Here is an 18,532-nt window from a genome sequence, read left to right on the forward strand (position 1 = left end):
CACAGGACTCCAATGGAAACAAGCCAATGAAGCCATAGTTATTTCTTGGGTTCAATCCTTTTAGCATTGTATTTGTATTAAACTGTATTTCTGTGCTTTTTTTGCAAACTGTTAATAAAGTATTCAATCAATCAATCAAAAGCAGACCTTGTATGGAACTGTAATTTCCTGTGCTTTTTTTTTGCAAACTGCTAATAAAGTATTCAATCAATCAATTATTCAATAAATCAAATGTACTTAAAGCATACCAAAAGTAGGAAGTAGCCTACTCATTATGCACAATGTCCCATTTCACAAGTTTTCAAATGTATAAAAATCTTGAAAATAGCAGATCTACAAGATCGGCTTGTAAATCGTCTATTTTCAAATGGCCAAAATATATAAAGGGCTGAAGTGGTTAGTGTGTTTTGTCATAATAATCCAAATATATCAAGTAACTACTAGTAACGGGAAAAGTACTGCAAAAGTACAATATTTGACTCTGAGATGTAGTGGAGTAAAAGTAAAAGTGTAAAAAATTGGACATACTCTAGTAAAGTAAAAGTATCATTTCAATGTTATCAAGTAATTTTTTTTACTTAAAGGGTAAGACCACTTTGGTAGAGGTTTGGGTTGTGTATTTACCTTGCCATGATGTAACTCCAAAGGTGGGCAAGAAATCAAAAATAATTGCTCCATTGATTAGAAATTGATAATTCAAAATATGCTCCTCATTGACTTACATTGTACGGTAAAACAGCTCTCAAAGTCACTCTTTTAGCACTTAAATGAACCCAAACATAGCCGATTCAGACAATATAGAGCATCACCAAACCCAGTACTGTTTGTTTTTTTAATAAAAATGTCAACTTCCTGTTGATTTTACTATTTGAAGATCTGGATCCGGATCCGCGGATCCAGTCCAGGTTTTCTACTTATTAAAAATGGCAAAATCAACAGGAAGTTGACATTTTTATTAAAAAAACAAACAGTACTGGGTTTGGTGATGTTCTATATTGTCTGAATCAACTTTGTTTGCGTTCGTTTATGTGCTAAAAGAGTGACTTTGAGAGCTGTTTTACCGTACAATGTAAGTCAATGAGGAGCATATTTTGAATTATCAATTTCTAATCAATGGAGCAATTATTTTTTATTTCTTGCCCACCTTCGGAGTTACATCATGGCAAGGTAACTACACAACCCAAACCTCTACCAAAGTGGTCTTGCCCTTTAAAGGTAGGGTAAGGGATCTTTTTTGGTTTGTTTTTGTTAAAAAGGTTTAATATTCTGATAGTAATCATTGCTACAGAGCTTGTTCGGTCACAGGGGTCTCTCCAGCTCTTTAGTAAATAGAATATAGTACATTTTCAGGTAGGTGACACATTTTAAGCCAATCAGGAGAGAGCACTGAAAATGCATTTTCTGTTTAATAAAGAGCTGGAGAGACATGGGAGACTCCTTTTACTGAACAACCACTCTATAGCAATGAGTACTATCAGAATATAGAGCTATTTAACACTTATTTTAACCAAAGTAAATCACTTATCCTACCTTTATGTACAGCACTTGAGTAAACGTACTTAGTTACTTTCCACCACTGCGCATCAGTCACTCAACCCCGTTCCTCAAGAGGCAGACGCGCTCCTCGCTCAAAGCGACACATTGAACTACATTTCCCAGCATTCTTTTCACCATTCAGTAAGAAGCGCCCTGAGTGGCTGTGCTTAAACTCCCATCCAGTGAAATTGAAGTTTATTGTTGCCGAGACGACGCGTGCAGAGCTTGTGTTGTTGCTAGGAAGTTGAGCGGTGCCATGGAAAAGCACACTTTTTGAAGCTCTGGAACGTTGCTAATTTAAACGTATATTTCCTGATTAAAACTCAGTTGTACGTTATTTTTAGGAGCGTACGCTCTTAATTTCAGAGGTACATTATTATGGGGGAGTATAGCTGCCGTCTGTCGAACGCTTTTCATCTTAAACACTTGTCAACACACGATAAGCCTGCTATAACACTGAGTTGATAGTATTAATAACCCATGTTTAAGAATAATGGCCACCACGGTTTTGGGCGTTGGTTTGGGAGTTTTCATCATTACCCTCGTCTGGATTCTGACTCTAGTGTTTGCGATCATCGTTTTGAGGGGGTCTGGGTCGACCAAGTAAGCAGGAGCAACACACACACACACACACACACACACACACACACACACACACACACACACACACACACACACACACACACACACACACACACGCTGTTTATTAACCAACACCTGCAGTTACGCTTTGAATAGGCCAAAATAATTTAGATTCCAATCAGTCTGATTTTAGCAGCTAATAATGCATTAATTACTGTATCTAAATGTTAGTCTAGATACAAATGACTATTGCTGATCTAAATTTGATTGAGAAGTTTGATTGCTCCATTATTATCCATTTAAAAATGGAGTCCACACACTGGCTGAAATAAAGCTTCTAAGTTTGAATCGTTTATAAATGTTTCGATCATTAAACATCTTCTTCAGGCATTGCTCCAGATTACCCTGCCTGCCCTGCAGTATGGTACCTTGTCTCTTATCCTCACTACCCTGTACCTGCTAGAGAGAATCTAGTGACACAAGCTGACACAAGCACGTGCTCATGATTTATGAGCCTGTCACTTTATTACATAATCGCCTATTAGCAATTATTTGATAGAATCACATTTTTGTTTTTGCATAATCATCAGAATCGTTTCCAATTCGTATGAATTAATCTGTTGTAAAATAGTGGGAAAAAAACACATTGTGATGCGTTGTGAGCTTGTGGATTGATATTGGCACTATTTTTACAAAGCCTAAAAGGCCAACAGAAATGTTCAAAGAAGCAAATAATCGTCAATCGCCATTATTTGTATGACAATGAATCGTCAACTAATATTTCATGATGGTGACAGCCCTACTCATAAGGCTGAATGATGTGTGTTGTCTTTCACCAGGCTATTGGTGATCCCGCTCCTCCTCGTGGCTCTCTTCATCACTGTAGCCCTGGTGTTTTTCCCTCGCAGGTCGGAGACCACCTCTCCTGTCAGAGAGATGGAGGTGAGCATCATACCCTGCCTTTTGAGACATCATGGACCCTTAAGGGGGGCGCATGCTACCATTTTCGGTGGTCACCTTATCACCGCAGTGGTGATAGAGAGAGCTCTCTCTATCGTAGAGAGCGCTCTCTCTATCACCTAAAGGGTGATAGGGTGACCACCTCATTTGGTAGCATGCGGGTCCCTTAACACACCACGTCAAGCCCACGCACACACACACCCTTGTGTCAATTGTACACCATATCAAGACAAATTGTGTACCCAAGTACCTACCAAGAATATGATGTCACGATTAGCTACACAAATAAATCCAGTGCTACTCACAAAAATGTACGTGTACATTCCCTAACAATACCATGTAGATGCATACTAGATGTGAGATAGAAATATGCATTTCAGAATTGAAAGAAATGGCCAAATAGTGCCAATTTGTCTGCTATAATACATTCTAATATTTGCAGCTTATAGCAGTCAAAATATAAATGGACAAAACCTAGTTTTCCATAATATGAATTATCATAAAGTACCTTGATAAATACAGGACGTAATTAAACTGGACTTTGAGGATATAAGCAATTCTAGAATGTTATAGTATTTGACAGCTTTTGGTGCACTACATACTCGGACACAAAGACCACTGAAGATCTGAAATCCATGACTAAATGACAACGTTTAAGGTCAATCATTCTTAAAAGTTAGCACTTCCCTAATGGCTAGCATGCTTTATGGCCAATGAGAAACTACATGAATGATAGGAAAAGGCTACTTTATTCACTTACTTTGCATTCAGACATCACTTTTCTCATTCACAAACAAAACAAAACAATGCTCAATCAAGGCATTCACAATACCACAAATCTGTACACCTGGAGAAAAAAAGAATATATATATATATATATATATATATATATATATATATATATATATATATATATATATATATATATATATATGTCTATAGAATGCAGTACTTTTACTTAATTTTTAGTATTTGTACATTGTGGTATTGCTACTTTTACTTAAGTTCAAAACCGGAGTACTTCTTCCACTGCATGTCTTCAAGAATCAGGTAAATAACTAGAAAAAGTGCTCCTCGGAGCACAGGTCTCCGCCAGGTCAGGTAGGTTATTGTGGCCTCCTGGTGGCGCTATAATAGGCCAATGTGAAAAGGGTGCCATTTCTTCTTAGGCCTTGCACGGCAATCGGACACTGCATTCATGATTTGAGGCATTTTGTTCAAGAAAAATGTTTTGCTAAATTAGACCTGCTGGTGGCGCTATAACAGGCCAATGTTAAAAGGGTGGCATTTGCTCCTCAACATGGTGTGAATGTGCGTGCAAAGTTTGACCGCCACCATGAGGCTGATTTGTAAATTTTCAAGTGGCATTTCTTCCTCGGCATAGTGGAAATATGCGTGCAAAATTTCAAGGAAATTGCATGGTTTGAGGCATTTTGTTCAAAACGGAGCAAACTTTGGAAGCCATTTTAGGCAATCAGGATGGAATATGAAAAATCTGAAAGACCCGTTTCGTTTAATGACTATAGAGATACTGTGTACCGATTTGCGGGATTTTTTGACAAAATCTGTAGGAGTATGTTTTGCACAAATCGGCCTCCTGGTGGCGCGATAAAAGGCCCATGTGAAAAATTTGGTGCAGAGGTTCTGCTGTGGCATCCAGGGAGTGTGTGTGCACAGTTTCACTGCGAGCAAGCCAACGGTGCCAGAGATTACATTTTACTCATAGAAAGGTTTCATTTTAAGAATGATGACATATTTAGTTTGATGATGCATTTAATGACATAACTACCATTACACGTATCCAATGTGATGCTGTGGTCCTCTATTTGTTTCTACTCTGTGGCATTATACTTGAGCTGCTTCAGCACCCCTTAGTGGATAAAGTTGCAGACAGAGTGCACAAAGACAAGCAGCCTCAATATGATAGTTATGCATCAGGTTTTGGCTAATAGCAAAGCGAGAAAGCTAGATGAGGCCTAATGGTGTTTATTATCTCTATGGCATTAATGTAACATAACCCTCTAGTCTTAGTGAAACGGACCTGAATGGCAACTGTTGTTGGACCGCATTTTTCCGTCTACACCAAATCTCTTCGCCAAAAATAGTCAGTCTACAAGCTCACAACACGTTGCAACACACTGCGTTGTGAGATTGTAGATGTAGTATTTTTGGCTAATAAGGATGCTGGGTTTCAAGTGTTTAATTTGTTTTACAGTGTGTACTGTACATCCAAGAGTCGCTGTGCAGGATGGCCGGTAATACGGATGTTGTTATTTAGGATATTTCGATTTCAGTAACCGTTACACCCCTTTATAGAAACGCTGCTGGAAACGCTACTAGAAAAAATATATTTAAATGTAATAGTTTAGGCATAGCCTAAATCAGTGGTTTCCAACCTTTTTTCCTTGGAGGCACCCTTCTTACATCTAACAAAAGCTGAGAATAGAACACACACACACACACACACACACACACACACACACACACACACACACACACACACACACACACACACACACACACACACACACACACACACACACACACACACACACACCACACACACACCACACACACACTATATAGTTATCGACAAATACCGTATCGACAAATAGCCGATCTACAAGCTCACGTGTAGCATCATGACGCGTTTGTGAAAAGCGTTTTGCTTTTGAAAATATAATGGCATTGACTGGTGTCAACAAAACAGAACTTGATAAAACTCTTGACTGTACAGTACAGTACGATCAGAGGTTGATCTTCAAGAAGTGCCTCTGATGCTGCGAGTTAGAATAACAACTGCCTTGCAGCAGAAAAATCAGCTGTAGTGTATCCCCTGTTTGTTGTTAACCATTTCAACCGTATATGGTTGACCGGAGTCCCTCAGGGCTCTATACTAGTGTATTTTCTGTTTTCTGTTATTGCTGAAAATAGCTGATTGACGAGCTCATTTAGAGCTTGTCGATCTGCTATTTTCTGCACAGGCTTTCCCCACAATACAGATGCTGGGGCTTAAGTGATTAATGACCCCTAATGTTATCCCCATGCTGTCCAAATGCAACAATTATGTGAAAGGAGTCAGGACATAAAAAATGTTCGAGTGCATGTTTGCAGTTATAGGAGGTACTGTATGACAAGTAACTCAGATTGCAATTTAAAGTAGCAAGCAAGTCATATTTAACTATTCAACCATAAAAAAAAATGATTTCAGCGTGTATTCTGAGGAGTTCTGTCATATGACCAGCAATGTGATTAGGCCAAATAAAGACCTATTTTCATAATGACAGGTGTACCATGGTGGACCTTGTCACATGCGTGCGTGCGTGCGTGTGTGTGTGTGTGTGTGTGTGTGTGTGTGTGTGTGTGTGTGTGTGTGTGTGTGTGTGTGTGTGTGTGTGTGTGTGTGTGTGTGTGTGTGTGTGTGTGTGTGTGTGTGTGAATGAATGAATGCGAGACAAAATGGGTATGCGCTTGTCATAAAGACCCGTTCTGCTTTATCTTATTCCAACAGCAACACAGAACAAATACACCCCCATGTTGCCTGCTGGCCAGTAAGCCAGCCAGATCTGCCAAGCAAGCTGCCACCCCACAGAAATAGCAAAGCAGAGCGCTGTCCTGGCCACTTTACATTTTATAGCCTTTGTGTAAGAAAAACCAGAGACACATGGGAGGAAGGAACATGTCACTTCCTAGGTTTGCAGTAAAATGTGCAGTAAAATCAGCTAATGTTGTCTACCTCAGCGAATGAGGCTCGTAGCTAGTGGAGCCATGATTAAAATCAGGAATGATAATGAGGTATGCTAATGGTGTTAAAAAAATGACTGCCACCATTACAACATTTGGTCTAATAAGTATTCCTGTGAAAATCCCTTTCAGGTTACTGTTAAATATATGCATCAAAAGTAATGTGGGAGTCTATTTAAAGCAGCTCAAAGGCTGTAGAAAGTAGTGCATTGCAATGTTACCATAATGATTCAAAATGTGTATATATATTCAGCAGATCTTTTAGCAGAAAACATTATCTGATATTGTGAGTCTTATTTTTTCTTACTTAGTTTTTCCCACCATTTAAAAAAATATATAAATCTTTGTAAAATATCACGATGACAAATCGTGGAATAATGTGCGCAAATTGCATATAATGTTACTCAATTAATTCAGCCGATATCAATTTGATGAATGATACTGTAGCTATATCAGTCCGTCACATATCGGTACCGGCTGATATTAAAATGGATAGATATCAAAGTTATTCCTGATATAATGACATGGTTACAGTACAGTATGTGCCAAAATGTTGACACTAGAGTAAAAACAGTTCTTCTACCTATACAGTAGACGATGTCTACAACCATGGAAATAGTCAGTAGGCAAGCAGAACTGGCAGAGATCTGAGCTCAGAGGAGCGCACTAGTCTAGTTTTCTTAACGATTGTTCTATCGACACTTTTTTGATTAATCTAGTAATCGGGAAGCACATCTTTTGGGGATACGTAATTAACTTTATTCTCATGAACAAATCGACTAGATTGCTTAGTCTGATTAACCACTTTAGTTTTGCTGTACAACCGTCATGGAAAGATTGTTGATCTTCAAGCTTACACTAGTGTGAGCTTGTCATTTTTGTATTTTTATGAATTGCACCCTTAATCACAAACATAAGGCAAACTTGCACACATGGCAGCCTGTTTCATTTCATTCTGATGGTCAAAGGGTTTTGTTCTCAGATCAGATTTATTCTTCAGTGAACCTGCACAGATGGCACGCTAAGCTTGACATGGTATCCTGATTGATAACTACCTTGAATTTTGTCAGGATGTGTGTGTGCACGCACCAGCGCATGTGTGCACTTGTGTGCAAGTAACTTGCTGTAAGAAATGTGTAACCTCACTGCTGCTAACTGAAGTAAAATATCATAGTGCCAATTAGGCTAGTCCCAGACCAAGGGTGGGGTGTGGGGATGTTTTGCAAAAGAGCCCCCTGCCTTTCTGGCTTGCTCCCTCCATTGTGCTCAGTGCTGCATTAATAAAACATGGACCTTGCTCTGGGTTGCTGCTTGCTGCCTAATTGGCAAATTAAAAGTGAGATGCATTAAATTATTTCATAAGAGACAATATGCCCCGCTCTGTTTCTCCTGGACTCTAGCACAGGGCTGTCAAACTACTGGTGAAGGGGTCCAATCTGTCCCACGGGATCATTTGGGGAAAAAGTAAAACGAAAAGATAGAATCATTTCAATCATTCACTGTCTTCTCTGTAAGCACCGACATGACACATGAAGCTCTAATGGGAATTTGTATTTGTTTTATTTATTATGCTGATGCATCTTTGACTGTACTGAGGAGTATTTGGGAGATGGTGCCAAGGCATTGTGTAGCAGAAGACAGTGGACAATATGCCAGTATACAGTAGTAATCAAAAAAGTAAATTTGATTATAGCCAAGGGACTCATTGGCAATTTCATGCACTTTTGTCCTAATTGACCATGGCCTACCCTGCCACATTGACATTTTTAAAGGAGGATTTCAGATAAGAATTAGGCTATGTCTGGAAATGGGAGTAATCATGAATGACAAAGTTGTTACAGTGCTTGAATTGGTTTGGTACTCACTGGTACAGACTAGAGTACAGTGTTTTCCCTACTGCAGCCTACCATTGCCTTGGGGAAGCCCCCTACTGTACCATTGAATCAGCTCTTCTCAGACCCTGCATATCTCTTCTGACGGGCAGAAACCATCAACTCCAAAATGTTATTTTTTCCGGAAGTTAGGAGGTTTTGTCCATCATTGATCAGAACAGCTAAATGGACCTCCAAGCTCACAATGAGGTTGGAGGTCAAAAGGGTGTGGAGCTTAGAGTTAGCAAAACCAGCTAACTCCAACCCCCTTTGGTGGAGTTAGCTGGTTTAGTAGACAGTTTGAGGATCCCATGGAGTTAGCTGGTTTTGTCAGAGGCACTTTTTAATACTTTTCATTGGTTCAATATTTTTTAACCAACGCGCACAGTTCAATAGCACTGATTTAAAAAAAAAAAGAAACGCTGAAAAATGGAGTTAGCTGGTTTCTGCCAGACAGCGACGATTATGCTAATGGGCAATTGCCATGTGCAAGTTCAGATCGATTGGTAAAACCACTGAGGAGACACATTTTATAGTAAGATTACCGACACACATGAAATAAATACCAAAGTACTGCTTTTTGCTTTAACTTTGAGCCTTGTCCACTTGATCTACAACACATCTAGAGTTGCCATATAGTATGGTTTGCATTTCAAGATATTAAAATGAGCAACAATTCCATAAAGAACTGCAGGATAATGCACACTTTAAATGTACCTTTGGGTTTGAATCAAATGTAATTTCTAGAAAACGCATCTTTGTTGATATTACCAAATAGCACAACTTGTCCAATAGCGATTGATTACACTCTGATGTTAAAATATGTACCACAATTGGCAATACACGTGGTTAAAAGTATTGAAGAATGACGGGATTGATTTGATTACTTTGTCCACTGAAGGCATAGTAATGATTTGTTTTGCACACGTTGATTACTTTTAGTCACATCAGTTAACCCATCACAGATGTAGGCCAAATTAACATTACACTGTTCCATTAACTTGTGTTAATTAAAATCACTTAAACACACATTTTCCAAACCAAAAAGTGACTGTGGGAAAGTATGGTAGAATACTGTACTGTACTTGGCATTAACCACCTCACACAGCCCTCTCATGACATCTAGTGGCTAAGAGAAGAAACAATCAATTGTCAGGTTGGGGTAAAAATGGCTCAGGAGTGAATGGACTCACCCTCTTCTACTTTCTTTTACAGATAGTGGATTCGTTCTTCATTGGCCGTTACGTGCTGCTGTCAGTTGTCAGTGCAGTGTTCCTGGTGGCCCTCTTCATGATGCTACCCCTTCATTTCCTGGAGCCGGTATATGCCAAGCCCTTAAGAACACACTAGAGCTGCCATGGTCAAGTTGGCAGCAGGACTATATTTTCAGTGTACACAGCTCGAGATGAGCAGGGCCAACAAGAGGCCCCCCCCTTCGTTTGGTAGTGGACTGCAGAATGAATCCCAAACAAAAACAGTGGGAGAGCCAGTGTTTTCTTTTCAGTTGTAGTATTTGCTATTTGTTGTAGGTAAAAGGGCCTTATATACTTCAAGTATAAATTAGAAGTTGGCCCCATTGCACACTAGTTTTAGTTAAGTTAAATTGAGTAAAAGTTCCCGTTCCTGATTTCGATCATTGTTAAGGTTCCATGAATTGAATACTCTGGGATATAAAAGCTAAAATAAATGCTACAACCATCTTGACCAGCCATCTATTTTTCCATGACACACATGAGCCACACACAGCCTGCAGCTTTCACCTCAGGTCAGGTGAAAACAATTGCTAATGCTATTGCTAATTATAAAATAATGTAAGTATGTAACTCCCATTTATTTAGCAATAATGCAGTTTGGCTCTATGCAGTCTCACTCAGACTACAGACACATTTCAGGTCTAAAAATGCATCTACTGTATATGTACCTCTAATGGAAAATAAGTAAAATATATATATATATATATGTGTATGTATGTGTGTAAAAGTTGTAATATGTTTTTGTTGGTAATTATAAAATCAATTTCACAAAACCTGACTCTAAGGTCTATTCAATCTAGGACGTATCAGGTCCACTGCTTTATAAACAATTGCCTAGATGACTAATTAAATGTCTTCCCTCACTTTTCATATCAGGTTTCACAGCAGTCTTTGATATTAGATAGCTTTTTGGGCACTGATGTTTGTCTCAGAGCATTCCACTGAAGTGCATGGATCTACTCTACTGCATCTTAGCCTCTGTCATTTGTCTAAGAACATTTGTGCAGCTGGTCGCTGTGCTTCTCCACACTCTTTTGTGAGGTTTTTGACCACTGTCATATGGTTCAACCAGCCCACTGGGTGAGTTGAACCATATGGATACTGCTGAAGAAGACGCAGAATGCTGGCACGCAGCATTTTATAACCATCTCATGTGAGTTGACAGCTAAGTTACACATGTAACCTCTGTACTCCTTCCCCTTGCACAGTTTATTCTGGGGACCTTTTTCTGGAATTAGTATTTGGGTCTTTACAGGTGTTTAGAAAGCAGTGGTGCCATGCACTAAGCTCTAATGGGCCAACTCTAGTAACTGAGCATGGCTTTAATGATTGACCTGTCCCATGTGAGATGTCTTCATAAAGCACAAATGTACAAATGGGTCATTTAATGCGTCGTTGCATGTTTAGTGATAACATTTGCCAAATCTTGAATAATTACTTTGCAAAGGAAGTAAATGATTGCCATCAAAGATTCAATTGAATGCAAATAAACAGATGATTCCATTGTGTACGAGGGACTTTTGCAGTAAACCCTACTTTGCGATGCGACGCATTGTGACACGTTGTGAGCTTTTAGATCTGCTATTTTCGCAGAATGTTCGCCTCAGAATAGGGACGCTAGTGTTCAAGTGGTTAGAGACTCGATTATAAATAGTTTGCCCCCTTCCACCTCAGTTTTGAAAGTGTGAAGCCCAAGGAGACGTGGAGTGGAATTCCAACCAGGATGATGAAAGCGAATCTAATGAATCAAAACCAATCCTATTAGTTCCAGCCCACATCTCCATACAGCGGCCCTTGTTGTGCACTACAATCCACCACAGGATTTCACACAAGCTGGGGGAACCAGGGGGCTTCAGCAGGATGAGATAGAGGATATGAAACCTTTCAACCTGGAGGGCCGTGTTGTCTGTAATTGACCGCATGATTACCACATGTTACCTCTGCAGAAAGTGTCTCTAAGAAACGATTGTCTTTATACATTTTCATCCCTATTTTGGGCATGTCATTAAAGGCTAAATCTTTGAATAAATATTCAATAAGATTTTGGAATAACAATCTCAAATGTCCCAAACTTTTAAAACAAAAAAGCCGATCTACAAGCTCACAGTGCTTCGGGTTGTGATGTGTTGTGAGCTTGAAGAAATTACATGCAAGGCCTTGCATGCAATTTAAGTGAGTTTTGTGGTTGTGTACTTTGACTTGAAGTTGTTCCTAGTTCAACGTTTTACGGTATATTTCAAAATTTCTCATGTTTACAAACACAATTGCTGTCAATTCAATTATGTTTGAAATCTGTAAGAACTGTGCAAGCCCAGAGGTTGAGTTCTAGAAGAATCTGGCTATACTCCCCAGTCTGTGTGTCTTCTTCTCACTTTCTTACTACTTTATTCCTCCCTCATTTTAATTTTTGCTAGTAAACTCCTTCTCTTGGTAGTGGGAAAATGGGCAGAACAAAGCATGTGGGGGTTTGAGGATCATTTAGAACTCAGAGCCTAAGTCTTTGTGGAGCAGCCAGCTGGACATATAAAGAGATGGGGGCGGGTGATACGGAGAAAGAGAGAAAGATGCAAGGGTAAAAGAGGTGTGTGCAGAAAGCTCAGGGTGCTTGGTTTGGAAGCAGCAAAGAAGGGGATGGGGTGTGCTCCTCTCTAGTAGATCCCGTATTGAGATCAACTCAAGCAGAACGCTTGCCTCGCCTTTCACACCCTCATCCGTCTCTCCGTTTGCGATATGACCCACCCCCCACCCAGCTTTTGCCACAAGACCCCCCCCCCAAATGTGCTGCTTCAAAATAGCTGGTGTTATTTGTTTGCTGTCAGGGAATGTGACAAATGTACAAGAACTCCACAGATATTGATCCTCTATCCATCCCCGCTAATTTGGTCGGTAAAAACGTGCTTGCATGCTTGGAGGTGGCACATCTAATGAAATAATCGGTTAATTTGACATGGTCTTATGAGCCAACAAAGTGGAAGTCTGGCAAACACGGAGATGCCATCATCCTGGGTTTCTTGGCTGGGTGTCTGACTAGGGCTTGAAAAATCGTATGTGTTAATGGTGGAAGGAGGGGAAAACGAGCTGGGAACTATTTGCCTCAGTGACAAATTATGTATTTTTAGAGCCAACCAAGGTGGATTTTCTCAGTGGGTGGATGGCTCTAGTCCAGCACTCCCCGTTGTGAGAAGCCAGAGGGTGCTGTCACTGAACCACACACTAAGAGGACAATATCCCATTCCCTATGCCCTGGCGTTGTCCCGTTTTTACCTTTCTCTTAGGAGGGAATTACCCTAAAGCTGCTTCCCTTTGGGGGACGCTGAAGGCCCAGTTTAGAGGTCAGAATGCCTCCCAGTGGCTCTTTTTGCTGCTTGGACATGACGCCCTGTTGTGTGCCAAATCATGGCTCTATGGGGGTTCCGTTTCTACAGTGTTGAAGAAGTGATTGGACATTTGTAAGATCTTGAAAGGCAATGGCTACACTGCTCAAAACGGATGCTCACAATGGTAGAACAGGGGTGGTCATTGCGGTCCAGCGAGCATGTTCAGTCAGTGTATCCAGTTAGATTGCTATGTCTAAGGTGAAGTACAGGTACACATTCTTTATAATAGGAGGGGAAGAAGAAGAATGCATTAAAATAAAAATGATGACGTGTGTCTGGCAATAAATGACTTAGTGTTTAGGTTTTGCTTTTTTCCTTCTTCCTTTTTGAGGGGCTTGAAATTAAAACTGGCCAATCATTTTTCAGTTTCTTCCTTTTTGAGGGGTTGAAATGAAAACCGGCCAAGCCAAGACTCCAATTATCTTACAGAATGTTATATGCATTTTTATTGTTTAAATAAGTAGATGATAGGAGATAACAATGTTGATGCAATAATGATAATAATAATAATAATAAACATTGTGCATAAGACCGTAAAGAACCTTTGACAAGGTTACTTCAAACTGAGTGGCAAGTGAAAATGTGATGTATGCGCTCCATACTGTGCAGAAAAGCAGCTACAAATTTCTTGCACTAGTTGACTGGTTGGTTTGGCGGGGGGGGGGGGGGCTTGAGATGTCTCACTAAGGAAAACGGTGAATGAGGAAAAAGAAGCCTTTGTACCTGTTTCCCTTTTAGCTCTTCAAAAGAAATGACATTATTGTGGCCAGATAATTTGCACATGAGCCCTGACAATTGAAAATTGTCATCATGCAGCTCAAGTGAACAATCTCCTCTTTTGGCAAATGAGAATGCTCCAGCGTTTCTTTCTTTCATTTAGATCTAGTTTGGCTCCGTCACCTACTTCCTGCCAACCAAGCAGGAATGTTTCTTAACAAAAACTTGGCCCCTCTTAGAACTTATGAGAAGGGGGTCAAAATAGTTTGAAAACACTCCCTCGTAAATGTAATTTTACGGCCCATTTTATAACCTCAATTAACTGGTGTGTGGGCACCCCTGAAATCCAACAGCATGTCATACAGTTTAAACTTTACAGAGTTGCCCAAAATAATAATAACTGTGTGATTTGTTTTGTACAGAGCAGAAACAGTCGTGCTGCATTTGATCAGTCGGACGGTAGACATTTGATTGATGAAGCTGATCCAGTTTGGTAAAAAAGGCTTTTCTGTGTCACCTCCCCTCGTTCCAACCTCCACTTTCCTCCTCCCCCAGGCTAGGCCTTGTTTTCTGCCCCCACACCCCTACTCTATGCAGAACGAATGCCACAGATGTTGTTGGACAAGACAGTACCCCTTGGACCCCTTCCCCACACTCCTTGCGCAGCATGGGGTCTGAAACTTGTTTTTTAATCACCCCCCCCCCCCCAAAAAAAAAAGGGGAGAAAAAAAACCTTTTCCCTCCTTAAGAGAAAAGAAATAGGCAGAGAGGAGGGTGGCACAGCGAGTGAAGCCAAATTAAAGAGGGAGGGAAGAGGAGCACAAAAGCATGTTTACGAAATACAAAGGCAGAAAAACAATCTCTGAGCATCAAATTGTGGGCAAGGGTCTTGTCGGGGAAAAGAAGGTATCGTGGAGCTGCCCAATAGGAGGTCCCAAATCTCTAGAGGTTATGGATGGTGCACAAGCGCCTGGCATCCATGCGTAGGATTTATTTCTATCCAGGAAGTGCACATTGGACCTGTGAAGATGTGGGTTGGTGCATGGCTGTTCTGGGCGTCCTGGTTCTACACCTGGGCAGCAGGATCACATCGTTGCCAGTGTGAATACATTTGTCCGTCGGAGTCAGGACTGGACCAGAGGTCAAAGACCCCGGTCAAGGAGCGTGTTCGTCATGGTTTGGAACACCAGCACACACGTCATAAGAGCAGACCACACCGGAGAAAAGGTAAACTCTGCCTACACGCAACTTCCTCACATTGCTCTCACTTGAAAAGACAGCGACCTGTTGCAGAAGAGTTCATTAAATTAATGTCAATGTAGTTTGATGATTTTTTTGTGATGTTCTGCTATTGACTTCAGAAACACTTCATTGTGTATCCATAGCCTGGACAGATCAGTCACTAACACATTATCACTTGACACAACTGAAAAGATAACTTTGAACTGCAGAGAATTTTTTCACCACAAGAAATGCATTCATCAAACTTGTAAAAGTGGAAAATCCCTTTTTCTTCTGGTTACATTTTTGATTTGTAATTTAAACTCTATTTTTTTTTAAATATCAAACACATACTTGTTTTGTTTATATATTTAGAAAGTATATTTTTGATAATAGGCTATTTATTTTCAAAATACATTTCTGTGAAAAGTGAGAGTATGTTAGAATGTTATTTTGGTGACACCATCATCTACATCCGAGTTCAAATATGCAACATGTCGGCCAAGATTATGAACTTTTAACAAAATATGGGTGAAAATGTAAAAGATTTCTATCCAATATTTTTGCTTTTGAAATAATTTAATCACAAAGTTTAAAAAAAAAGCTTTTTGATGTTATTATAATTTGATTGTTTAATGACATAGACATTTCAAAACGCAGAGACTTCAGTCTATAATATTTTTATATGATCACCATCGTAATGGAATTTCGGGTATGCTTTGGCTAAAAGTTTCCTTTTTTAGTTTATACCAAGTACCTACACCATTTCATGTTGGCAGTGATTGCACACATTGCACAAGTACTTTTTAAACAGTCAAGTAACACTAAAGAATTTACTCTTAAGTCAGTATTTTACACATTCCTTACATCTGACACATTCATTATTCCCCCCCCCCCCTTATTTCATCCCTCCCTCCTACCCATTCCAATAGTACTTGTGACCTTTGGACTATAGAGCATGAAAGAGGTTCATTCCCTGGGCACATCTCAGCCCACCATCATTCCCATGGGTTGTGTTGAGCAGACTCATCCCTCATACTCTCTAAAGCTTTTGTTGCTCACTGAAAGCTGGCCGATGCTGAGGCCATCTAGCCCAACTTGTTGGATCAATATAAGCATCCATCATTTGGCCCTGGCCCTTTCTGGGCCTCACAATGACCAGTTGACTGAACAATACTTTATTTATGTGTGCTTTTGCTACTAATGAACTAGTGGTAGTTCACTTTTCTCTGGCCTGCCCCTGCTTTGCTATGGCTCTGGATAATTGGGTTAAGTTACTATTAGCTTCTGCTGTGTTCTTTTTCTATACACCTCACAGTTACGATCGAGCTTGAACCCATTGTTTTCACTGCTTTACGGTGTGAGTAAACTGTAAAGGCGACTGTAATGGAGGGCAGTATATATTATTCATTCTGAAGAAGGCATGAATGACAAAACATAATAAAGTCAACTACTTTGGGAATACTTTGTTTTCCTTTTCAAGAAAAACAAAAAAAGAAAATATGCCACAACCTCAAGCATATGTGTGATGTAAGAAGAGTGTTTTTTTATGGAAAGGTTTCACTAAAGTATCTATTATCTAATAAATATGCATTACATACAGTATACTATATTATTAAGCTTTTTATAATATTGCACGCTATGTATTTTATAATATAAACTTGCTATGGTGAGCAAAGTCCAGTCATAGATTGATCTAAAGTTAAAGGTAGGGTAAGTGATTTGCGTTGGTTAAAATAATTGTTAAATAGCTCTATATTCTGATAGTACTCATTGCTATAGAGTGTTTGTTCAGTATTAGGAGTATCCTTGTCTCTCCACCTCTTTAATAAACAGAAAATGCATTTTCGTTTCAGTTTCATTTCCAATTTTATCCAACCAGGACAGAGAACTCAATCAGGATACAGATTAAACAAGTGAAATTGGAAGTGATGACACTAAGAAATGAGCAGGAAAAATTGGAACTGGAACACTGTACAAATTAAGCTTAAAAATGGGTACTTTCTCCTGATTGGCTGAGATTTTGACACCTACCGAAAAATGAATTTTCTGTTTATTAAAGAGCTGGAGAGACAGGGAGACATCTGTTACTGAAATATCAGAATATAGTATTTTAACCTTTTAACAAAATACTTTTTGTTTTAACCAAAAAATATCACTTACCCTACCTTTAACTAAAGTACAGTATGACATGCAGTGTATCTGTGTAGACTCCTTAGATGTTGAGAAAGATGTAGCATTTCCTTCAATTGTTTTAAGGCTTGAGACTCTGAATTTCCTGTCTCCTTGCAGTGTCGACAGAACTGCAGCCACAAATTGACATTGGATTGTCAACAGCTTGAAAAATGGAATGGCTACTTATGTTTACCTAAAATGTTTCAGTTCATCCATGACAACTATTCAGAGGTGGAGTGTTGTGAGCTTGTAAATCTGATTTTTTTCTTCATTTCTGACAATGTTCGCCTATAATGACATGCTAAAATGCTAGATTGAAGGTGGTTTTAAAGTAAAATGACCAGTACAGCAATGAAAAAATACTTTACATTTTGAGTGAAAGTCCTGCATGAAAAAGTAAGTACCTGTATAAACAAAAATGTTAAAAAAGTACTGGTTTGGTCGCTCTGATTGATATATTATTATATTTGACATTAGAATAATTCTGAAGCATCAGTGTGTGTACACAGCATGTTACTGTTGTAGATGCTGAAGGCGGGGCTTGTTTGATCTACCTTCAGTTAGCTAGTTTAGTCCAGTGACTGCATGCCAACTTAGGGGTCAGGTCCCTCCAAAGAATCACCAGATACATCTGAAGGGTCGTGAGAAGATTAACCACTTAAACCCTCTATTCTTAGTAACACGGACCGAGTTGCAACTGTACTCGGACTGCTTTTTTCCGCCTACACCAAATCTCTCCAACAGAAATTGTTATATTATCAATTGTGTCAAATCTTCACCTGCAAAGCAACTAGTAACTAAAGCTGTCTAGCAGAGAAGAATAGGCCTACAATATTTGTGTGAGTTGAACAATTAAAGGACGCATCTGCACACTAAAAACTGTGCAAAATCAGATTTATTTTATTTTATATAGATCTCTGAAGATGAGTGAAAATATGAAAAAGCATAACATGGAAATACTCTAGTAAAGCACATGTATCTCAACATACCTAGCCTACATACAATAGTCGACTTGCGTAAATGTACTTTACTTAAAACAATCTTTTTAATATTTGGCTCACAATACTCTTTTTCATTTGTACTTTAAAGGTACAAA

The 18,532-nt window shown here is 39.3% G+C and overlaps 1 protein-coding gene across 1 annotated transcript; it reads left to right on the forward strand.

Annotated features, from left to right (window-relative positions):
* The first annotated feature begins 1,790 nt into the window (after positions 1-1,790).
* On the forward strand, positions 1,791-10,587 carry tmem218 (transmembrane protein 218). The gene is made up of 3 exons (XM_080434977.1): positions 1,791-2,139; positions 2,958-3,060; positions 9,909-10,587. Exons 1-3 carry the CDS (start codon positions 2,030-2,032, stop codon positions 10,041-10,043), a joined length of 348 nt encoding a protein of 115 aa, XP_080291103.1. The 5' UTR covers positions 1,791-2,029; the 3' UTR covers positions 10,044-10,587.
* The last annotated feature ends 7,945 nt before the right edge of the window (positions 10,588-18,532 follow it).

The sequence above is a fragment of the Gymnoscopelus braueri genome, assembly GCF_963280865.1.
Source record: "Gymnoscopelus braueri genome assembly, chromosome: 8".
Lineage (NCBI taxonomy): Eukaryota > Metazoa > Chordata > Actinopteri > Myctophiformes > Myctophidae > Gymnoscopelus > Gymnoscopelus braueri.

Excerpts from the sequence above, each read along its gene's own strand:
- tmem218 (XM_080434977.1), top strand. The coding sequence starts at position 2,030 with ATGGCCACCACGGTTTTGGGCGTTGGTTTGGGAGTTTTCATCATTACC. Across the intron at positions 2,140-2,957 it reads AGGGGGTCTGGGTCGACCAA|GCTATTGGTGATCCCGCTCC; the intron begins GTAAGCAGGAGC and ends GTCTTTCACCAG. Across the intron at positions 3,061-9,908 it reads CTCCTGTCAGAGAGATGGAG|ATAGTGGATTCGTTCTTCAT; the intron begins GTGAGCATCATA and ends TTTCTTTTACAG.